At 43.7% G+C, this 23,998-nt stretch overlaps 2 protein-coding genes and 1 long non-coding RNA gene across 4 annotated transcripts; all 3 read left to right on the forward strand.

Annotated features, from left to right (window-relative positions):
- The first annotated feature begins 2,406 nt into the window (after positions 1 to 2,406).
- On the forward strand, positions 2,407 to 3,036 carry LOC119298788. The gene is made up of 2 exons (XR_005145977.1): positions 2,407 to 2,703; positions 2,778 to 3,036. It is a non-coding gene; the product is annotated as an uncharacterized LOC119298788 (long non-coding RNA).
- A 4,581-nt stretch (positions 3,037 to 7,617) lies between these two features.
- LOC119298789 lies at positions 7,618 to 9,954 on the forward strand. Of its 2 annotated transcripts, none has more exons than XM_037576084.1 (4): positions 7,618 to 7,794; positions 8,630 to 8,730; positions 8,903 to 9,096; positions 9,371 to 9,954. In XM_037576084.1, exons 2-4 carry the CDS (start codon positions 8,641 to 8,643, stop codon positions 9,651 to 9,653), a joined length of 567 nt encoding a protein of 188 aa, XP_037431981.1. In that variant the 5' UTR covers positions 7,618 to 7,794; positions 8,630 to 8,640; the 3' UTR covers positions 9,654 to 9,954. The 2 variants fall into 2 exon arrangements, with proteins under 2 accessions (XP_037431981.1, XP_037431980.1); XM_037576083.1 differs by having other exon boundaries at positions 7,619 to 7,794; positions 8,627 to 8,730.
- Positions 9,955 to 16,139: 6,185 nt separating this feature from the next.
- On the forward strand, positions 16,140 to 20,270 carry LOC119298790. Its single transcript, XM_037576085.1, has 4 exons — positions 16,140 to 16,277; positions 19,013 to 19,116; positions 19,291 to 19,484; positions 19,796 to 20,270. Exons 2-4 carry the CDS (start codon positions 19,027 to 19,029, stop codon positions 19,992 to 19,994), a joined length of 483 nt encoding a protein of 160 aa, XP_037431982.1. The 5' UTR covers positions 16,140 to 16,277; positions 19,013 to 19,026; the 3' UTR covers positions 19,995 to 20,270.
- The last annotated feature ends 3,728 nt before the right edge of the window (positions 20,271 to 23,998 follow it).

Genomic DNA, 23,998 nt, shown 5'->3' on the forward strand with positions numbered 1-23,998 from the left:
CACAAAAGTTGCAGAATTTTGGGAGTTTTCCGTATTCCACAGGATACCTTTTCATCTCTTTCAGAGTCAGTGGCACAAACCGGACCAAGGGAGTATCGAGCTTCACAAAGACCCGAGCTCTCAGGTACTGCGCCGTGTGTATGCGCCCTTCAGTCACAAAGACTTTGATCGAACAAACACCAACCTTGTTTGCTACTTTCTCTGATAGTGCAGATTTTTGCATGATTACATCGGGGATTCCTTTAATCCTTGCATATACTGGTATGCGATCAAGTTTATACTCATAGACGTCAGTTAATCCGTCGTATTCTTCGATCACCACCGCCTCCCGCCTAAACAGCCACAGTCCTCCGTTCATAACCCTATTCCAATCTCCAAGGCACATGAACTGAACTATGAACCGATTATCTCCCTTTGCTTTGAAGATCACATCCTGTGCAGACGCCCATGCATTACGCATGTCTTTGAACAGAGCTACGTGAGAGAACGGTCTTTGGGTATGAACCCTAAAAACTCCTAACCATCTCGTATCCTCCAACAATCCCTCAACTTCACCTGACAGATCCAACTCTTCCTCCTCCTCTCCGTAGAGATTCAAACCCTCGAACTTGCTTTCAAGATTGGATTCAAACGGGGGAACCGCATCCCCGCCGCCGATGTTAACAGATGCGTCGCCGCCTCCGACGCCACCCGCCAGGGTTTCCTTCATGCTTTCCGCCATGGTGTCACCTCCTGCAGCCGCCAGATGACCACCGCTTGGAGTTTTTACGTAAGGATTTGCCGCAGGTTTGACTAAATCTGGGTATACTCTCGCGCCGCCGCGAGAGGAACTAGGGAACCCTAGGTCGCCCTAGGGGAAAAATCTGGGTATACTCTCAAATGAGGTAGCTCAGGTGGTTAGAACTGCTTTCTGATATCTAGAAGGTCTTGGTTCAAATCACTCGTTGCGCTCGCTACGCAACGCACAGGAGCTAGGGTTCTGGTCCCGCCCACTTAAACCGTGGCCACAGTGGGAGCCAACTGGTTTTGGGAACCTTTTAGATGGTTACCGTTTTTTTCTTCTACTCGGTTTTTTGTTTGTTCTTGTTTTATTTTTTCTTTTCTTTCATTTTTTTTCTTTTTCTTTGTTTCATTTTTGTGTTTTTCCTATTTTTCTAAGTGTTATTTTTGAAATTCCGTTTGTTGCGCTCGTTGTGTCGATGTCCAAGGAACCTTCTAGATGGTTCCAAGAACCATGATTTTTTTCTTCTACTCGGTTTTTTATTTTTTTTCTTGTTTTATTTTCTGTTCTATTTTTTTCCTTTTTCTTTGTTTCCTTTCCGTTTTCCCTGTTTTTATTTAAGTGTCATTTTTGAAATTCTGTTTGTTGCACTCATTGCGTCGATATCCAAAAATGTTCCGATTTTCATTTTTTTTTCATGTTTTCAAAAAATGTTGGAGCTTCAAAATTTTGTTCCTGTATTTAAAATTGTTCGTGATATCAAAAAAATGTTCAAAATGTTCAAAATTTGTTCGTGCAAGAAAGGTTGGAGTTTAAATTTTTTCGTGTTTCTTAAAATTGTTCGGTATTTCGAAATTTGATTGAGTTTCATAAAAATGGAGTTTGAATTTTTTTCGTGTTTCAAAAAATTACTTAAAGTTTCAAACAAATGTTCGGAATTTGAAAAAATGTTCATGTTTTCAAAAAAGTTGAGAGTTTCAAATTTTTGTTCATGTTCCTACAAATATTTCAAATTCTCAATAATTCTTCAGATTCTCTAAATTTATTTGTTTTTTCAAAGAAGTTCGGAGTCTCAAATCTTATTTGTGTTTTAAAAAATTGGTCGGAATTTCAATTTTTGGTCCTCATTTTTCAATATATCTTCATAATTCCAAAGGTGTTCCAAGTTTTCAAAGATTGTTCATGTTTCCAATATCTTCACATTTTCAAAAGAAATGGAATTTAATAAATTGATTGCGTTTCTTAAACATTGAGTAATGTTGAGTTACGCTGCTGCAGTTTGTTGTTTAGACTTGGCGCCGCACATTTTCAACAACCGTTGGTCAGTTCGACCGCCGGCGAGGTGCCGGCCTCAATAGAAGTTCTGGAGATCAAATCCCTGGTTGGTTGAGCATATTTTCTTTTTCGAATTTTTTGCGCCCGACCGATCGCTAAGAGTTTTACTCTAAATGTCTGGCCAGTTCCGCACGCTCTGTGCGAAGAGGCGTCTATTTGCCGCAGAATGCGGTAATTAGGTGCTCCCAATAGTTTGGAAAATTTGGGCTCCACCCAAATGTACATTCTCTTCGTGTCTGGGCCGCGGGCCGGCTGCAGCCACGAGGTTGACCCAATTCGGATCTTTGCCCCTTTTCCAAGAAGAAGGTTCCCGTGATAAAAAAAAAAAGCTACTTACGACAAGAAAAAAATGTCCCCTCCCGATTCCCTCTTCTACCGGTGACCCTAGCCGCCGCTCCCCGCTCCCCGCCGCGCCAATCCCCGACTCCCTGCCGACCCGTGCGCGCTCCTGGGCCCTCCGCGGCGCCGCCCACCTCGTCGCACTCCCGCCGCCGTCACCCCTCGCCCTCGGCTCCCTCGGACCCCGTTGCGCCTGGCCGTCGTGCTGACCTGCCGCTGCTGACTCCGACGCCGGCGGCCGACTGCCCGATCTCCTCCACCTGCAGCTGCTAATCGACATCGATCCGTGCTCCTTCATCTGCAACCCGGTAAGGAACAAGATCAATGTCTTATGTCCAGTCTAATGTCATGATATTTCTTATTAATGCATTTGAGCTGCCAGTTAAACCAACTGCAAGTTCTAGCAGGTGCTGTACTTTGTTATCCATGATTGGTTTTAGGTGCATCATTCTGTAATCCAGTCTGGAGGGATTGTTATTGATCAGTGTGGCCAAACTGTTTTCTCATGTACTAGTACTTAGCTAGCCAGAGAAGAAAAACAAAATCTAATGTTTCAGATAAACATCACTTGATTTGCTTTGGGTGTAACTCTTTTTGTATACAATCGAAATTCTTGTAAACAGTACGTTTTGCACTGTTAAGTTTATGTGGCTTCTTATCATTCTCTAAATCGGTCTTCAAAGCAGGCTTTGCATTGCTTTATGTGCGGTGGTTAAGCTCCAGAACAGATCTATCCCCAAATGTCACGGCACCCAAGTCTGAACCCCTTGCCCTCTTACCACTCACAACTATCCCCTCCGTTACCTAGCTCGTGACAACTTAGTATCAGAGCCAGGTTTTGATCCTGGGAATTATGGTTTTGGATATAGTTTGCATTCGGAGGAAACTATGTACCTATGGTCGTGAGGATGGTTGGGAGGACGTGCGGGGAGATAACAGATTGGTAAAAGACGTTGCCATTATTTGGTACAATTTTATTTTTCTTTCAAATACATGTAGCTTTATTTACAATTGCTGACTGGGAATCTCTAGTTAATGTTTTATGCCGGGCTCGATATCTGTATTATCTTGTGTCATTCCTCAAAAGGAAAAATTATGTTGTGTCAGACTGTATTTTCTTTGGCACTTGATCGGGTCAAAACTACTGGTGCAGCATTGCAGGAATGCTCTAGAGGTCAGAGTGTTATATCGTATCTTCACCTCTTATCCTATTTTCCTTTTGAGGTGAATTAACCATCAATAAAAATAGTTATTAATTTCCACAGTTCTTTTCTTTATGGAGTAGTCAGGGAAGGGAATTTTGTAGGACATTTTAGGAGCTGACACCAGTATTTTTAGTGTGTATACATGCAGTTAGTCTAATTTAATAGATTTTGTAGTCATAGTGTCATACATGATGAAGACAATAGAGTTTCCCTCTGAAAAAAACATTTGGTTTTCTAAATTTTGGTTGAACAAAATTGTTGGGCTCACAAGTCAGTGAGCATTGTTAGTGGCATTTTAAACCTTGACTATAGTTTGAAACGTATTTTCCCATGATTGTTACACTTTCCCCAGAATGATGTAGGTGCTCTAAGCTTGAGAAATGAGTATGCATGGTTTCATGAGCTTTTGTCAGATTTCATTTCTTTGAATAATTGGTTGTTTAATTTTCAAATGAAATTGTTGGCTGATTGGATCATGAATTCGGTTTTGGTGACCTTGCAAGATGAAGGTTACTGGCAGATCTGATAGATTATTTCATTACATTCGCCCAATCCTATATTTGGAATCTGATTGGGGTCAGTAATATCAGAGGTGTGCTGACCAAAAACCAGGGATGGAGGGGTAGCTTAGTAGAGGACGGGGCCTGTGGTAACAAGTGGTCATGGTTGCTACTGTAGTATGGTATTCTTGGAAGGTGACATATTAGAGAATTTGATGGTTTCAGGGAAGTGTTAGGACAGGGAGATTTTCTCATTGCTTGGTATAACCTCTCCTATCACGTGTCTTCTATTCTTCTTGTGGGAGAGTCCTACGGGACTACAATCTATATGAAGCAACTGAGCGGCAACATTCTGATTCTGTTTATAATGACCAAACATATGAGGGCGGAATCTAAAGACATGAACCACCATTACACAATGGCAGTAAACGTAGCTTCTGTACTTTCTTTCCTGGAAGTACTTCAATACTAAATATGTGTCATTTAGCTTTATGTTTGGATATAGTAGTGTGTTTCTGCCACATGACAGTAATCATTTGTACTCCAGGTTTTTGTCTTACCATGGCTTTTTACATCCTGTGTCGAAATGCATGTACATAACCCCCCTTATATCATTGGCTCCATGTTTTCTTGCAATGGTTTTCGGTGGCGGCTTCAAATTTTTAGTGGGAGTGGGATGTGGTGTCTATGTAGCTCAGAACTACAACGTTCCAAATGTCAAGAAACTGTTCAACACGTATGTTTTCCTGGCAAAGCACGTTGAGGAAACATACCGTAAGCCGCCGCCGAAGAAAGACGATGACTGATTATCACGTGACTATTGAAGTAGTTATTATGATATTTGCAAGTGCTGAGAACACAAGCTGTGAAGTTTGTCATGGCAAGGCTTGTGGATCTTTATATGATAAAACCTTAGTGTTTTTGACGTCCCATCCAAATAGTGTGGCACTGGTTGAAATTTCATAATAAATGGGTGTCTGGCGTCTTACCAAGAGTGCCCCGATTTGCTATCTCTTTACTGGCCATTACATAGTTTTTCTCCTAGTTCATGGTTTCAGCAAAAATTCTTACCGGGTGCAGCTCTTTGCGGTTGCGCGGTGTCCGACTCGCCTGTTTCGAGGTGCACCGGCTTGTGCGGGCTGACAATGACGACGGTGCTTTGAGTAGGGGTGGAAAGTGGTAGCACATAATCCGAAATATCTGACATTTGTATCGGAGAAAATGCCTATCCGTGTCTGAAATATCTGCATCCGAACCGAAATGGAAAATGGAAATTATCCGTATCCGAATTTAGTAAACAAATAAAAAATAAAATATGGTGGAGTAGGACATTTTGACACAAATATGGATATGGAAGTGGATATATCCGTATCCGGATAAGATTATGCGAGGTAATTTTCAAAATTCTTGCCCCAATATTCCAATTATCCAACATAAAAGTCAAATAAGTGATCAAATTTTACTCTTTGTATGATTAAACTTAGAAATTATTATTCATTACAATAGTGTTTATTCATAAACCTATTTATCATTGATTTATTGTATGTCACAAGTTTATTATATCATGTCATATAGCTGTTGACTAATTTAGTTAAGCAATATGTTGATATTATACGTATCCGTTCCGAATCAAGATAACATCTGATATGTATCCGTATTCGATTAACACCCGAGCCGCATCCGTATCCGATAACATCCATATTCGGATTCGTATTCGTTTTGAAAATATATGAAAATGAAAGTGGTAAAAGCACTATCCGATCCGTTTCTACCCCCAGAGCCCCCGTCGTTAATTTCTACTATTATCTCCGTTTACATATGTATCAAGAATTTAAAAAAATCTGTATTTAGATAAATTTAAGACAAGTAATTTGGAACGGAGAAAGGATCGACGGCGCTTGGGCCCATTGGGAATGGTTTTGAATCTCATGTTGCTGTCAAAACAAAAAGGAGAGTACATGCCTGTTTTAGTACTCCCTCCATTCTACAATGTAGTGCCTATAGATTCTTGTGGAAGCCAAACTTTGCCAATTTTGACCAAGCGTATAGAGAAAACAATCTACATCTATAATACCAAACATGTAAATTTTGAAAATATAACTCAAGATGTATTCAATGATGTGCATTTGATATTCTAGATGTGCCTACTTTTTTTTATAAATATGATTAAAGTTTGTAATGTTTGACTTTTACAAAAATGTATAGGCACTATATTATATTATGGAACGGAGGGAGTACTACTTTTTACCAGCCTCCAAATATCTCATGCTGTCGGCCAGACACGTGCATCACCACGTACTACTCCTGTGTCTCTCCGGAGGAGGTCGGCTGAGAGCGAGACGACAGACAGAAACATCGAGCCAAGACAAGAGAGGCACCTGCCAACCTCTGAATGATTAAAGCTGTATGCCGACCTCTGGATACGCATGCAATCCTTGAACTTTCTACTTCCAGTGGAAGCGGTCGGTCGGCAGGCCGCACGTACGTGCTACGTGTCCGCTCATCCTGATTCTTTCTCTCCGAGAACGTATGTGAGTCACGAAATCGAGATAACTTTTTTGTGTCGGCCAGGGATATATATACATAGTGGATGGCCTCGGGAGACAAATAGAACCCTTTTCTCTGCGCTCCTCCATCTACCTACTCCCCTTTCTCTGCTAGAGCTAGTTTATTGCCCCCGGAGACTGGTTTCAGCTCATCAGTTACTGGCGAGCTCGGGGGTTTTCTTTGCTTATTACGGTGCTTGCTTCCCCATCGTATGTGACGGGACTAGGAGCCACTTCCGCGAGGGGAGGATATCATACAAAAACCAACATTTGGAAACCGATGAAAACCAGACGAAAACTATACTTTGAGATTTTAAAAAATCTCAAAAAAGATAAAATAAGATGTTAACAGGGTGATGTTTTATTGCCCTGCAAAATTTTCAAACTCAAACACATTACGTGATGTGAGCTATGAAAAAGGCAAAATTAGCATTGAATAGTGCCAAACAGAATTAGCGTTGTCACTATTCAATTCAATGCTGAATTTGTCTTCTCCATGGCTCGCGTCCCGTAATATGTTTGTTTTTCGATGGAGTTTCACATGAGAATAGAACGTCGTTAACATCCTATATTTTTCTTTCTAGGTTTTCTGGAACTTTTAAGTATGGTTTTCATGAAGTTTTCTTTGAATGCTGATTTTCCTATGATATTGTCTACTTCCGTGGCACAATAGAACTGTGGCTTGTGTTGTGTGGGTCGGCGAGAGCGAGCATGCCCGTAATTTCTATTTTTCGTACTCTCCTATGAGTAACTTGGCCTCTGCCCCTTTTTGTGGAAAATAAAGTGAATCTCGTGTTTCGGTCGACATCAACTTTTTGGTGTGGCGTGGTCTGTCTGGCACATGAGCGCATGTCGACCGCGCGCGTCGACGTTGATGGCTGAACCGACGGTCCCTACACGCGTGCTTGTCTCCGGTTGTGGGCTCACACCAGTGCCAAAATCTGTCTGTGTGGTTGTATGGATCCTGCATCACATGCATGCAGTAGTACAGTACTACTTCACGCAAATCTGTCACGGACAAGGCAGGCCCTCTCACTCTTCTCCTATCCATTTCTCCTCTCGCTCTGCCTCCTCCAACTAATCTCCCTCGCCATTGCCACGCTTCGTTGGTTCCTCTTCCCTTCTCTCCCCGCGCGCGCGTGCTCACGGTAACTCTCGGCCGTGTTTACCCTTCCTCTGATTTTGCTGGTGTGTAGGCTTCAACGGTCGCTTGCTTGATTTGGGCCGGTTACCGTCGATCGACTTGGAGCTATAACGTGTTTTTTTTTCTTTTCGAAAAGGGGTTTTACCCCAGCCTCTGCATCAGAAAGATGCATACGGCTCAATGGAGCTATAACGTGTAGATTCCTCTGCTCCTCTTCTGTTTCTGCTAGTCTAGTTTTTAGGGGATTTCTGCTAGCTTAGTGCCCCGGGAGATTGGTTTCAGTTCGGTTTATCCCCGCCTTGTGTTAGTTCGCGGTGCCTCTATCTTGATGATTATTTGCTGATTTAAGTGTGGTATTTTCGGAACTACGACCCGCTCGTTTTCGCCATTCTCTCTTTTTTTCCGGTCAACAAAGGGGCTGCACAGCCCCCATTTTCATTATGAAAAATGGAGTCACGATACAAGCACATCAAGTACCCATTGAGATCATACATCCCTGTATAGGCCGGCAACAAAGACACCGCTGCATACAACTCGCAGTTTCCGCCATGCTTGGAGGGGCGGGAATTCTTGACACCGCTCCACTCGTAGTCATGTGAATCCTCGACAGATTCTTGGTTACATGCAACTTAATCACATATATTTTAGGAAGGTTAATTAATTAAATTATATATAGCTTACAAGAAATGGAACAATGTGGGTGGCAATCCTCATGCAAGAGGTAGCCCATCCTCGTATAACCTTATTCAAGCTAACGTCGCATTCCTGCACTTGTTCATCTCTGTCTATCTATATGCGTGCGACAATGCACTATCTAACCCATCTGTTCCGATTAGTAGTGAGATCGTTGATGGGGAAGAAAGGTCTGGTGGTGGTGACCAGCATCCTCGCCGTGCTGACGGTCGTGTTTGGAGTCATCAGCGCGGTTCTCTTGGCGCTGGTATGCACGACGCTAGATATTATGTCTTTCTCATTGTAACATGCTAGATGCTATCTCTTTCTCACTCTAACCTTCTGCCAAGATTTCAATATAAGAAACTTCGGCCAAGCATAATCTAGTTGATAATAATATTGTTGATTCTTCTTAACGCGGTGTGCATTCATTCATGCAGAAACATCATCAAGATGACCATGGCGAGTTCTCTACGTACCGGCGATCGCCGGCGATGCCATGCGGTGTGGTGGCAGCCATCTTGGCGTCGATGACGCAGATTCTTGCCAGCGTGGCCATCTGCTGCTGTGGGGCGTGGCGGATGACTAAGGGGGCCAAGCGCATCGCCGCGGTGGTCTTCTTCATCACCTCATGGTACATAAATAATTTGGTTATTCACAACCCGATATCCTGCCTGCTTTCTGTCGCTAATCAAGGAAAATATGGTCATTAAAATTAATGCTAGTCTATATGGTGTGGTGCGCTAAGTGGTGGTGTGTCCTGAGAACTTTATAATTCATTGTTCTTTTATCATTTCTTTTAGAATTTGAAAACTGAACTTTAATACAGAATTTATATCTACTTGGTGGCTTGTTCATTTAAGTTGTATAATTAATATGGTCTCTACGCCATGCATATATACTTGCAGGGTCCTCGCGATCATAGCAGTGCTACTATTTCTGGCAGGCGCCATGTTAGGATTTGAAGGCTCTGCAAAGAAAACTGTTGGCAATGCTAGGATTGTCGGAGGTGTCGCAATTTTTGTGACCGCGACGTTTTTGTTTCTTGTAGTCGCTGCCCTTGATGTTGCCTCATACCGCCTAGTTCGGAAGAAGGGCCACTACCAAGCATATGTTGGAAGTAATCCTCCTTTTGTGCCATCTAAAGATGCTCCCTACGGTTCTGCTCCTCCACCGCCAAATCAAGTCTAAGGTTAGCTCTGCCACCATAGCATGGTTGTCTTTTCCTGCCAAAGGAGGAACACGATGTATGAACTGCGGTAGGTGAAAGGCGTAGGCTACAACCCATGCTACCATCTTGCGTGTTTTGTGTGTTTGTTACGGCTCCACTCAAGTCATGAGAAAGAATTCAAAAGTTTATCTGCATTGCTTGAAACATATGTGCTTGTGAAGCTTTTTTATATGTTACGAAAGCCATTATAGGTGGCTGCCATCTGGACTATCGAAATCATTTATGGGAATAAATGTCGTCACTCATGTGCGTCTCTTACCACCATTGGGTCTGTTCTCACTGGAGGAGAAGGGTGGTTTGTGTGTTCGTGTTTTTTCTTAATGTATCTGATTATAAAACGGAATATCTATTGAACCGAGTGTCCATATTGCGGACCATTTACACCGTTGCGTCCCTATTGTTAAAATCTTCAAAACTAGATCCATTTTTATAGGTTTCAATGAGCTTTTTCAAGCGTAACTTGTACCCCATCGAGAACTAACTTGTACCCTCTGAAACAACATATGTGTACGTGGTACCGTTGTTTGGTGTACCCCCGTCCAGCATAAGATTGGCAGATTGACATGCACTTGAAAAAGGGACTTAGTTTATTTTAGAATTCCACAATGAGATGCTCAATTTTCTAGCAATTATACTACTCCGATCGAAATAAAAAGGAAACTTGAAACCATTTTTAGAAATTAAAGTAAGCATGCTATTCTAAATCGAAGTAAAGTCAAACTTTCTAGTGTATTATATTATGGCTTGCTCTCCCAGTGTGCCCTTCCTGACGGCACCGTCTTGAAGTACTCGGTTCTCCGCACACACAGTTTTATTCCTTCGTGATGACTCGTTAACAATTGAGGGCTCTGGACACTTCAAGTGGTGCCTTAGGTTTCTATGTGTAGATTGCTTCGAGTGGTATGGGGTTATGTAGACCCTGCGTGTATTGTGGTGTCAAGTTGTATGGGTTGAACTGGATGTCGGTTGGTGCTTTATCGATAAAGCGGGTGCGAGCCTTTTGGTCATTTCCATTACTCTCATTCTTTGTTATAAATACTACTCCTTTAGTTTCTAAATATAAATCCATTTAGAGATTTTAATATGAACTACATACGGACCTATATAGACATATTTAAAGTGTAGATTCATTCATTTTGTTTCATATGTACCTTAGAAAATAAAAATCTGTGCATGGATGGCAATAACGAGTGCATTAGCTACCAATTTGTGCAAAAACTCCAGACATATTCCCACTGGGGATACATGTCCTATATGCGACACGGAGGCAAAAACTACATATCACGCCCTAGTTAGATGCGATCTTGCACGCGTATTGTGGGAGGTTATACGGCCAGTTTGGCTATTGCCACAAAATACCCAACTACGTAATTAATACTGGCAAGGAGTGTGCAGACAGTTAGGATGCAACTCTCAATATTCATTGGTGCATATGCACATGTATAAATAGTACAAGGGGTAGCCGTATCCTCAACTATAAACAAGGAGAAAGGCTTATGGTACAACACCCCCCCCCCCTAGTCGAAGCGGCATCATTGCTAACGCAAAGACTGGACCGAGACTCCGCAAAAGACGTCGTAAACAAGCCCTTGGTCATGATATCTGCAAATTGTTGGGATGTGAGTACGTGTACAACACGTATATGGCCAAGAGCCACTTGTTCCCTAACAAAATGAATTTCAAGCTCAATGTGCTTGGTACGGCGATGATGGACCGGGTTGGCGGAGAGTTAGACGACACAGACGTTATCGCAGTACACCATCGTGGCCTTGTCGACAGGGCACGAGAGCTCAAGAAGAAGTTGGCGAAGCCAGGAGCACTCGACAACAACATTAGCCACTGCACGATACTCAGGTTCAGCACTGGAATGGGAGACCGTGAGCTGCCGCTTAGATGACCACGAAATAAGTGATGGACCAAGGAAGACACAATATCCAGAAGTAAAACGTCGTGTATCGGGGCAGCCGGCCCAGTCAGTGTCGGAGTAGGCAGTGATGTCGGTAGCGGTGGAGGCGTGTAACATGATGCCGAGATCCATGGTCCCACGGATATACTGAAGAATACGCTTCACCGAAGTCCAGTGAGCGTCGCGTGGAACATGCATATGAAGACACACCTGCTGAAAAACATATTGCAGCGCCAATCGTGTAATTAAGTGTAAGGTACTGAAGAGCACCAACAATAGACATCCAGAGCAGGGGAGACATCAGCGGCAGAGAGCTTATGGCTGCGGGTTTGCAATTAAGCATCCCAACATGGTCAAGGAGCTCATGAGCATGCTTCCACTGGTGAAGAAAGAAGCCATCCGAACGACACACCACCTTGACCCCAAGGAAGTAGAGGAGCAAGTCGAAGAAGACCAGTCATGCATGCTGCCAGGATGATGTCGTCAACATAGAGCAGCAGATAAGCTGTGTCAGTGCCCTAGTGATAGACAAACATCAAAGCATTGGAGCATGTAGAGCGGAAGCCGATTCAGTGAGGAAACGTTGCCATGCGCTGGTACCAGGCACGTGGAGCCTGCTTGAGCCCATATAAGGAGCACGAAAGCAGGCACAAATGATCCAGGTGTGCCGTATCAACGAACCCCATGGGCTGCCGACAGAAATCCTACACCTCGAGATGACCATGAAGAAATGCATTGGAGACGTCCATCTGGTGCACTGGCTAGGCGCGAGACACCGCAAGCTGAACAGTGCGGATCGTTCCTGGTTTGACAACCGGGGCGAAAGTGTTGGTGAAGTCAATGTCTGCACGCTGTCGGAAGTCACGAACCACTCGACACGCCTTATAGCGGTCAATTGTACCATCTAGTCGGAGCTTGTGCTTCAAGACCCACTTCCCGGTAACGACGTTAGTGTGTTGGGGTCGTGTGACAAGCTGCCAAGTCTGATTTCTCTCCAATGCATCAAACTCCTACATCGCAGCGAACCAAAGAGGGTTCCGAAGTGTCGCCCAGGCAGAGGCCGGCAAGGGCAAAGGCACAAAAGTGGACGCCATGCAGACACACTCATCTGAAGCATACCACGAGCTCGGACAGAAGACCCCTGCGCGTGCGTAGGTGAGAGGACCCGTGTAACTAGCCGCGGGTGGTTGTGACACCGAGTCAAGACCCGCGGGAGCAGCCGCAAGTAGCGGTAACGCCATAGCAGGGGGAGACGGACCCGAGGGGGCGTCATCCGAAGAAGCAAACAACGAGGCCTACCCGATTGACGGTGTCCTGGATTAGGAGGTCCCCACCAAGGTGACCCACAATCCTTGGGCTGAGCAATCCTTGGGCCGAGCCTATGTCTCCACCTATCTCAGGGAGGACTCCAGAGGCCTCGAACCCAGTCGTGATCAAGATGGACACTGCCGAAGACTTGGCGTACACTACAAGGATAGTTCCATATATCGGCATGTTTATTGGGAAACCGACCATGTGTAAACCTAAATACCCCTAATGCCTATATAAACTAGAGGGTTTAGTCCGTAGAAGATAGAATCACAATTACTAGCCTTAGGGTTTAGAACACAATATACGATCTCGAGGTAGATCAACCAGTACTCGATACTCCATTATCTATATAATCAAGCAGAACATAGGGCTTTACCTCTTCGAGAGGATTCGAACCTGGGTAAACACTGTCTCCCTTGTCCTCTGTTCACCAGCGTTCCCAGATCCACAACTCGGGACCCCCTACCCGAAATCTTCCTGTTTTAGTATCGACATTGGCGGCCCATACAATTCGAGTTGTGTGGTCAGAAAGCATCGATGGCTCGTCTCCAAATCAACAACAACATCGGTTGCGGTGACATCTTCGTCCCCGACCAGTCTTTCACGTTTGACATCATCGTGCTTTATGCCGACTCGAACGGCCACCTCGGCCGCATCGAAAGCTTCGCCCTGAATCAAGTCATTACGTGGATCTTCGGATAGCAGTCTTGATGGGGGTACTAACGGTGTCCTGGACTATGGGGTCCCCAACGAGGTGACCCATGATCCTTGGTAGACACCCCTAAGAAGGATGGGGAGGAGAAACCAGATCCAAGAGTGTCGGTAGAGGCAAGGCAATCCAAAACAACAAGATAGATGCCACTGATAATGGCACTACGCAAGAACTTGCTGAGGACTGGGGTAATGACGGTCACGCCACATCCGATCAAGTCAATGACCCCGCAGGGATATCCGACGAGAAGAATCTCGAAGACCTCGAGGATGGGGAGGATAACAATTACCTACCTTCCCCAATCCGAGGACGATATCAGTCTCGGACCCGAGGATTTCATCATCCCCGAGGACCATACGAGCAAGAATATTTTTGTGGTGGCTCCTTGCCACCGCTCGAAGTAGGAAAAAGAAACAGCAATAAATCCAAACTGATCAGAATATGCTCAATGATAAGTGGGTCGAGGTCCTCGCAGCCGAGTAAGACTTTGAGTTACGGCGTGAGGACAAAGTCAAACCTACCCATGTCGGCGCTTACTTCCCGCCTTCAACGACGAAGTCGCCAACAATGTGCTACCAAAGCAAGCACGACTGGGTTGAGGAGCCTGATCGTCCTCACAGACAAGATAGGCCCACTAGAGGGAATCAAAATCCCCCCACAGATCGCCGTCAAGGGAATAACAAATACTACTAGCCGAGCATTACGATTTGCGAAGAAATTTGAATGCAAATCCCGTCCCAACAAGGTCCATTTACGGATCAAGTGGACACGCTCCAGTTGGACAGGCCGGCTATAAAGCATGGCTCGATATGAATGCAAGGGCTCGGAAGAAAACACGTGCTCGGACGACATTCGACCTTCGGCATGACATCGCTCGTTTTCGAGGGCCAATACATCTGATATGTTTTACAAATGAGGTCATGGTGCATAAGTTTCTGGAGGGGTTTAAACCCATTAATATTGAATCTACGATATAATCACTGACCCGGTCATTTGGATCAAAGATTTACTTCTCCACATCCACATGGCTCAAGTAAATACCTACCGCTCAAGCTCAAATGGCCGGCAAGGCACTGGCTTAACTGCGTGCACGAGAACTGGAAGCTGGGAGGAGCTAGAAGAGGCCTTCAGGACAAACTTTCAGGGCACATACGTTCGTCCCCCGGATGCCGGCGACCTCAGCCGTATCATCCAGCAGCCTGACGAGCCAGCCAGGAAGTTCTGGAATAGGTTCATAACTAAAAAGAATCAGATAGTCGACTGCCCATATGCAGAAGCTATCCCGACTTTCCGTCATAGTATCCGTGACGAGTGGTTAGCGCGGCAGCTGGTGATTGAACTTTATGCATACTTTTTAGAGTATATTCTATTGCCCAGTTCCTCATATCATACCCATCTAGCACTTATTCATGTCTCTAATGCATAGTTTCGATATTTACTTTGTTTTACCAAGTTCGTTGCACACTTCTTTTTATTTTTATTTGGTTTTTATTAGTTTTTCTTTGATTTGTGGTCTTTGTAGGTGTGTCGACGTGTTTATGGACTTGGGACATCAAAAAGATCGAGCTAGGGGTCAAACTGGAGAAGTTCCAGGCACCAAATCAAGGCCCTTCGAAGAGTTTGATGATTTGACATTTATCAAAGTGTCCAAAAGGATGAGGCTGGCCACAGTGGGAGTAAGGCTGGTCACAATGGGGAGAAACTTAGGAGTAATATCACACACTCGAATACAACTTTGCTTATGTGGCACATATTTAATGAAGAGAGAGGTGCTTGTGGTAACTAGCTAAGTTACCGGAACATCATACACTACAAGAAACAATGAGTCTATAACCTAATAAGTACATCGTTGCATGACACTACATAGATGTTCCTACCCGCTATGGAGGTAGTAACATAGTCTAGGGAAATGTGTAAGTTACTAGCTTATGTTCTTGCCCATTATGACCAGCCTAACATCACTAGTAACATCACACTTTTCAAGATAATTTTGCTTATGTGGCACATATTTAATGATGAGAGAGGTGATGGTGGTAACTTAGCTAGTTAATGTAACATCACACATACCAAGACAATATGAGTCTACAGGCTAATAAATGAACCATAACATGACAATACATATGTTACTACCCACTATGGAGGTAGTAATATAGCCTAGTAAAATGTGATGTTACTAGTCTAAATTACTCCCATTGTGACTAGTCTGATCAAAGGCCACAAACGCATCGGGCTTTTCATCCAACGAGCTCAAAAACATAAAAATCGGAGTTCGTATAAAAAAATTACGACCAACCATACAATGTGCACCTCATGCATCGTGCACCTCATGCAATCCTTGAACTTTCTACTTGCTAGTGGAAGCGGTCGACAGGCCGCACGTACGTACGTACGTGTCCGCTTCTGATTCTTTGGCTCCGAAAACGTATGGGAGTCACGAAATGGAGATAAGTTGCTATCCACTTATTTTTGTGTCGGCCGGGGGTATATAGTGGATGGACTCCGGAGGCAAATAGAACTTGGAATCCATTCGCTCGCGGACCCTGCTTCCCCCACAACCAATTCAAGACCGTACTGCTCCGGTGAGGTTTCCGTCCCAATCTCCGGCGAGTTTTGGTTCCTCCGCCCTTGGCCATTATATTGCTGCGCTTCGTCCAGGTAAGGATTCCTCTGTTCATCCATCGACTCCTCTTTTTCTGCTAGTTTAGTTCTCCCGACGGGATTAGGAGCCACTTTCTGGCTGGGAAAATATCATACAGAAACCATCATTCAGTGAAAACCGATGAAAACCATGCAAAAATGATGTTTGAAGTTTTGAAAAAATCTAAAAAAATATAAAAGGATAATGTTATGTTGCCATGTAAAATTTTAAATTCAAACACATTACGTGATGTGAGCTATGAAAAAGACAAAATTAGCATTGAATAATGCCAAACAGTAATGTCACTATTCACGGCCCCAATTTCTCTTTTCCATGGCTCGCATCCCGTAATATGGCTTTACTTAGGCTAGCCATAGTGGGAGTAACTTAGGTAGTAACTTAACACATCCCATGATAATTTTGCTTATGTGGCAAGTATTTAATGAGGAAAAATGTGTTTGTGGTAACATAATATGTTACTGTAACATAGCGTTTTCCGAAGCAAAATGAGTCAATGAGCTAATAAATGAAACCATCTATGACACTACTACTTAGTTATTTTGCACTATGGAGGTAGTAACTTAGACTAGTGTCATATGCATGACACTAGTATAAGTTACTCCTCACTATGACCAGCCTTAGAACTTTACATGACAATAGAACATCATCCTCTTACCAGCCCATATTTTTTTTCAAAAATTTCAAATGCATTTTTTTTAGAAAATTTGCTATAAATGATGGTTTCCGTATCATGTTCTTCACTTCCCAGCTACCCTCGAACTGTGGTTTGTATTGCGTGGGTTGGCGAGAGCGACGACGCTTTGAGCACGTACGTAATTTCTATTTTTTGTACTCTCCTATGAGTGTCCAACTCGGCTTCTGCCCTTTAATTTGAGGGAAATAAGTGAATCTCGTGTTTTCGTCGACATCAACTTTTGGTGTGCTGTGGCACATCAAGGCATGTCGACCGCGCGGGTAGACGTTGATGGGTGAACCGGACGGACGGTCCCTACACGCGTGCAGTGCATCATCCCGTCTGTACGCACAAATGTGCTTGTCTCCGGTGGTCGGCTCAGAGTGCGAAGCCAGCCAAAATCTGTCATGTGGTACTTTTGTACGCATCTTCATGTGGTGGTATGGACCCTGCATGACATACACTATTTCATGAAAACATGTCACGGACAAGTAAGGCCCTCTCACTCCTCTCATATCCGTCACCCCTCTCGCTCTGGCTCCCTGCACCCAAAACGTTTGGTTTCCGTTCAAATCCCCGGCGAGCTTGCTTCCTCCAACGCTTCATTGGTCGAGATGGGCTGTCCGCCTCTTCCCTTCTCTCCCCGTGCGCTCGTGCTTCCGGGCATTTAGGCCGTGTTTTTCCTTCCTCTGATTTTGCTGGACGCTTCATTGTGTAGGGTTCGGCGGTCACTTTCTTGATTTTGGCCGGTTCCCGTCGACTTGGAGCTATAACGTAAAGATTCCTCTGCTCCTCCTCTTGTTCAGCTAATCCTTCCGTTCCGAGTTACTTAGCACAGAAATAGATAGACTCACTCCGTCCTGAATTACTTGTCGCATAAATATATAGAATGTGACAACTAATTCGGAGCGAAGGGAGTAGCTTAGTACCCGGGGAGATTGGTTTCAGTCCTATTTATACCCAAAATGTGTTAGTTCGTGATGCCTCTATCTTGATCACTATTTGCTGATTTAAGTGTGGTTTTTTGCGAGCTGCAACCTCACTTGTCTCCGCCATGCTTTTTTCCTTTATCGAAGGGGCTACACAGCTCCATTTTCATTACGACAATGGAGTCACAATACAAGCACATCAAGTACCCATTGCGACCATACTTCCCTAGATACTTAACCACATCTACAGGATGGGATGTGAGTGACTACATAATCCAAACTACCACATGAAGCAACCAAACACAACAATCATCTTGACACAATGTTATCCTATCAAAATCAACAGAGTCGGACAGCAGGGCCACATCCATGCCAACGTTTGGAGACTTCTCCCACCACAGGGCAGAGTCTTTTAGAAATCTCACTAAGCAAGCCTTGTAGTCTTCTTTTCTGCAGCACGACCCATGATTACAGCAAACACAGAACAAACATCACATTAGGCTGGTCATAATGGGAGTATTATAGGTAGTATCATCCATGTCAACTAAACAATTTTGATGAGGTGGTATAGAATTAAATGAAGAAAAAGAGCTTGAGTATCATATCATGATACCATATCATATTAAATGATGTATTACTTTGTGTCATGCATGACAATAAATATAGTCCTATATAATACCAACATATGATACTATGCATTACGGATGTAGTATCATACACTAGTATCATGATACTAGTATATGATACTCCCCGTTACAACCAGCCTTAGTAGGATCAGTAGGCAATACACTAATCCTTGTTTTCTGACCAATAAAAACAGAAGCACGGTCTTTGCCCGTAAAGGCCGGCAACAAAGACACCACTACACAGAACTTAGAGTTTTCGCCATGCTTGGTGGGGTGGGAATTCTTGACACCGCTCCACTCGGAGTCGCGTGAATCCTCGACAGATTTTTGGCTACATGCAACTGAATCACATATATCTTAGGAAGTTTAATTAATTAAATTACACATTTACCGACTTTATACTTTTTTTTGTTTTTGCGAATACTTGCATTCATGCACTTGTTCATCTCTATCTATCTATATGCATGTGCCAATGCACTATTTAACTCATCTGCTCCGATTAGTAGTGAGATCATCGATGGGGAAGAAAGGTATCATGGTGGTGACCAGCATCCTCGCTGTGATGACGATCGTGTTTGGAGTCATCAGCGCGATTCTCTTGGCGCTGGTATGCACACATCGCATGCTAGATATTATGTCTTTGTCATTGTAACCTGCCAGATGCTATCTCTTTCTCACTCTAACCTACGGCCAAGATTTCAAAATAAAAAACTTTGGCCAAGCATAATCTAGTTGATAATAATATTGTTGATCCTTCTTAAAGGTGTGTTCATTCATGCAGAAACATCATCAAGATGACCGTGGTGAGTTCTCTACGTACCGTCGATCGCCGGCGATGACATGCGGCGTGGTAGCGGCCGTGTTGGCGTCAATGACGCAAATTCTTGCCAGCGTGGCCATCTGCTGCTGTGGGGCGTGGAGGAGAACTAAGGGGGCCAAGCGCATCGCCGCGGTGGTCTTCTTCATCATCTCATGGTATATAAATAATTTGGTTATTCACAACTCGATATCCGGCTACTTTTTGTCGCTAATCAAGGAAAATATCGTGAAGCTTAAAAAAAAGGAAAATATCGTCATTAAATTTAATGCTACAATTAATACTAGTCTAATGGCATGGTGCGCTAAGTGGTGGTGTGGTCCGAGAGCTTTAGCATTCATTGTTCTTTTATCATTTCTCTTAGAATTTGAAAACTGCACTTTAATACAGAATCTATATCTACTTGGTAGCTTGTTCATTTAACTTGTATAATTAATATGGTCTCTACGCCATGCGTATATACTTTCAGGGTCCTTGCGGTCATAGCAGTGCTACTATTTCTGGCAGGCGCCATGTTAGGGTTTGAAGGCTCTGCAAAGAAAACTGTTGGGAATGCTAGGATTGTCGGAGGTGTCGGAATTTTCGTGATCGCGACGTTTTTGTTTCTTGTAGTTGCTTCCCTTGAGGTTGCCTCATACCGCCTAGTTCGGAAGAAGGACCACTACTAAGCATACGTTGGCAATAATCCTCCTCTGCTGCCAAGAACATCTAAAGACGGTCGCAACGCTATTGCTCTTGCACCGGCAAATCAAGTCTAAGGTTAGCTCTGCCACCATGGCATGGTTGTCTTTGCCTTCCAAATGAGGAGCACTTTGTATGGACTGTGGTAGGTGGAAGGCCTATGCTTTGACCCATGCTACCATTTTGCGTGTTTTGTGTGTTTGTTACGGTTTCATTGAAATCATGAGAAAGAATTTGAAAGTTTATCTGCATTGCTTGAAACATATGTGCTTGTGAAGCTTTTTTTGTATGTTATGAAAGCCATTATAGGTGGTTGCCATCTGGACTATCAAAATCATTAATGGGAATAAATGTCGCTACTCAGGTGCGTCTCTTATCGCCATCAGAGTTTAGTTGGTTTCTTCTCACAGGAGGAGAAGTGTGGTTTGTGTGTTCTTCATGTATCCGATTTTAAAATGGAATATCTGCTGAACCGAGTGTGGACCATTTACACCATTACATGCCTCGCGTTAAAATCTTCAAAACTAGATCCATTTTTATAGGCTTCAGTGAACTTCTTCAAGCGCAACTAGTACTCCCGTCCAGAACTAACTTGTGCTCCTCGAAACAACATATGTGTACTTCACATGGTTGTTTAGTGTACTCCTGTGCAGCGCAAGAATGGCAGATTGACATGTACTTAAAAAGGGTCTTAGTTTATTTTAGAATTCCACAATGAAATACTCATTTTTCTAGCAATTATACTACTCCGAACCAAAATAAAAAATAAACCTCAAATTATTTTTAGAAATAAAAGTAAGCATGCTATTCTAAATCGAAGTAAAATAAAATTTTCTATTGTAGTATATTATGGCTTGTCCTCCCAACGTGGCAATGTGCTCCAGACATGAAGCACACTATGTTGCACATGTAACATATATCTGGCCATATATCGGGCCGGGCTGGGCCAACCTGATGTCTGTAGGGCAGGCCCGAGTTCGGCCCGGCTCAACAAATTCTTTCTACGCCCAAGCCCAGGCCCAAGTTAAAGCCAGAAAGCCTAAAGCCTAGCCCGACGACCCGATGTAAGGAAAAACAGCATAAAAACAACAGGAAAATCTGTCCAGCAAAAAGCAGAAGGAAAAGAACAACATTAAGGCACAAGTTTTGACAGTAAACACTAGCAAATAGTGGTACTAAACTACAACAAAACAGCAGCAGTTTTAACAGCAAAACATCACTAGTTTTGACAGTAAAACAACAGAAAAACATCTCTAGTTTTGACAGCACAACAACAGCAAAACATCACTAGTTTTGACAGCAAAACAACATGAAAACATCACTAGTTTCAACAACACAATAACAGCAAAACATCACTAGTTTTGGCAGCAAAACAACACTAGTTTTGACAGCAGGACAACACAGTTTTATAGCAAAACAATAGCAGTCTAGCATCTAAATGTTCCAGTTTCGACAACAACATCTAAATGTTCCACTTTCGACAATAGCATCTAAAATTCTCACTAGTAGAAAACAGGGCTTTGGTTCAGGCCTGGCCAGCCCATTAGTCCTGGTTCAGTCACGAACCGGGACCCATGGGGCATACGTCCCAGTTCGTGCGCCCAGGGGGCCGGTCGGGCCTCGTGGGGCATTGGTCCCGGTTGTCTGGACCCTTTTATCCCGGTTCTAGCCACGAACCGGAACCAATGAGGTGGCTATATATATCCCCTCGCCCGTGAGCAGACCACTCCACTGCTCTGTTTTTTTGGCCAGCGAGGGAAGGGCTTTGTGCTGTTCTAGCTCACCTCCTATGCACATGAGGTGTTCGATTAAATGCCCGAGCCATACTACTTAAGCTTTCTCCTCTCCAAACTCGACCTCCAAGCTCCATTTTTCCCAAGATTTGTCTAGGTTTAGAGCTCCGTCATGTCCCGTCCCCATCTTAACCGCCGTCGATCGCCCGCGCCGATCTCATCACCAGCACCACCGTGGTGAGCCTCTTGTTCTTATCTTCTTTCTAAAAGAAAAAAATTTCTTACTTGTATGATTAGATAGATACTTGTCTAATTTTCTTACTTTTATTATTGCTTGTTATTATATAGTGCAATGGTTTTGGTATCCGCCCCTGTCGGCCCTCGTCCTGTCTATGGTTCGGATGTGGTATATATTATCTTTTATAACTATTTGGTTCATTTATTGTTTATGACAATTATGCCGACCAACGTGATATAGATTTTATTTATAAAGGAGGTATGTGAACCAGAAATTCCAACCGACCCTATTGTCGAGAGGTTAAATTTAGTTGAAGAAAAAAACAATTACATGAAGGAAAAAATAAAAAATTAAGGAGAAGAAGATGATACTAGAGTTGCATGTTGCGGATGTCGTCGATGATCACAACATCAAGATGGATGCAATGCACTTGAAGATTAGAAAGACGAGAAAATATGCCATTCATACCGAGGCTTGGTATCATTGTGTCGTTGGATCAATTGTTACCTTGGTTGCGATCATGATCACATTTGTTGTTGCATTGAAATGTTTTACATAGTTTCAATGTATGGTTTAATTAGATGCTCTGGAGAGCTATAATTGATGAGAACTATGTATGTACTTTGGTTTTAATGTGATGATGAACTTCTATTAATTTGGTCACTTATCAATTCACGATGTTCTGTAATGGTTTTTGACACACTTAATTATATATAATGCATGCAGATGAACCGACAATGGATGTACGGTGACAGACACACCTCCGAGTACGTTAAGGGCGTGCATAATTTTCTCGAAGTAGCTGAGACAAACAGGCATAATGGTTTTATATGCTATCCATGCCCTATATGTGAGAATACGAAGTCTTACTCTGATCGAAAAATCCTTCACACACCAACCTGCTTTATAAGCGTTTCATGCCACACTATAATGTTTGAACCAAGCACGGAGAAATAGGGGTTATGATGGAAGACAACGAAGAAGAAAAGGATGATGAAAACTATGTGCCCTTGAATATGGTGATGCTGCAACGGGGGAAGCTGAAGATCAAGAGGAACCAGACGATGTGCCCGATGATGATCTCTGTCGGGTCATTGTTGATGCAAGGAGACAGTGCGAAAGTAAAAAGTAGAAGCTGAAGTTCGATCACATGTTAAATGATCACAAAAAAGGGTTGTACCCCAATTGCGAAGATGGCAACACAAAGCTCGGTACCGTACTGAAATTGCTGCAGTGGAAGGCAGAGAATGCTGTGCCTGACAAAGGATTTGAGAAGCTACTGAAAATATTGAAAAAGAAGCTTCCAAAGGATAACGAATTGCCCGACAATACGTACGCAACAAAGAAAGTCGTATGCCCTCCAGGATTGGAGGTACAGAAGATACATGCATGCCCTAATGACTACATCCTCTACCGCGGTGCGTACGTGGATTTGAACGCATACCCGGTATGCGGTGCATTGCAGTATAAGATCAGACGAGATGACCCTGGTGATGTTGACGGCGAGCCCCCCAAGAAGAGGGTTCCTGCCAAGGTGAGGTGGTATGCTCCCATAATACCACGGTTGAAACTGTTGGGAATGTAGTAATTTCAAAAAAATTCCTACACACACGCAAGATCATGGTGATGCATAGAACCGAGAGGGAAGAGTGTCGTCCACGTACCCTCGTAGACCATAAGTGGAATCATTATGACAACGCGGTTGATGTAGTCGTATGTCTTCACGATTGACCGATCCTATTACCGAATGTACGGCACCTCCGTGATCTGCACACGTTCAGCTCAGTGACGTCCCACGAATTCACGATCCAGTAGAGCTTCGAGGGAGAGTTCCGTCAGCACGATGGCATGATGACGGTGTTGATGAAGCTACCGACGCAGGGCTTCGCCTAAGCACCGCTACGATATGACTGAGGTGGATTATGGTGGAGGGGGGCACCGCACACGGCTAAAAGATCAAAGATCAACTTGTGTGTCCATGGGCTGCCCCCTGCCCCCCTATATAAAGGAGCAAGGGGGA

Source organism: Triticum dicoccoides, chromosome 5A (assembly GCF_002162155.2).
Source record: "Triticum dicoccoides isolate Atlit2015 ecotype Zavitan chromosome 5A, WEW_v2.0, whole genome shotgun sequence".
NCBI lineage: Eukaryota > Viridiplantae > Streptophyta > Magnoliopsida > Poales > Poaceae > Triticum > Triticum dicoccoides.

What these genes read in the sequence shown, in the direction of transcription:
- LOC119298790 (XM_037576085.1), top strand. Translation starts at nt 19,027, where the DNA reads ATGGGGAAGAAAGGTATCATGGTGGTGACCAGCATCCTCGCTGTGATG. An exon ending in GCGCGATTCTCTTGGCGCTG is followed by an intron (nt 19,117 to 19,290) that starts GTATGCACACAT and finishes TCATTCATGCAG; the next exon opens with AAACATCATCAAGATGACCG. An exon ending in GTCTTCTTCATCATCTCATG is followed by an intron (nt 19,485 to 19,795) that starts GTATATAAATAA and finishes ATATACTTTCAG; the next exon opens with GGTCCTTGCGGTCATAGCAG.
- LOC119298789 (XM_037576084.1), top strand. Translation starts at nt 8,641, where the DNA reads ATGGGGAAGAAAGGTCTGGTGGTGGTGACCAGCATCCTCGCCGTGCTG. An exon ending in GCGCGGTTCTCTTGGCGCTG is followed by an intron (nt 8,731 to 8,902) that starts GTATGCACGACG and finishes TCATTCATGCAG; the next exon opens with AAACATCATCAAGATGACCA. An exon ending in GTCTTCTTCATCACCTCATG is followed by an intron (nt 9,097 to 9,370) that starts GTACATAAATAA and finishes ATATACTTGCAG; the next exon opens with GGTCCTCGCGATCATAGCAG.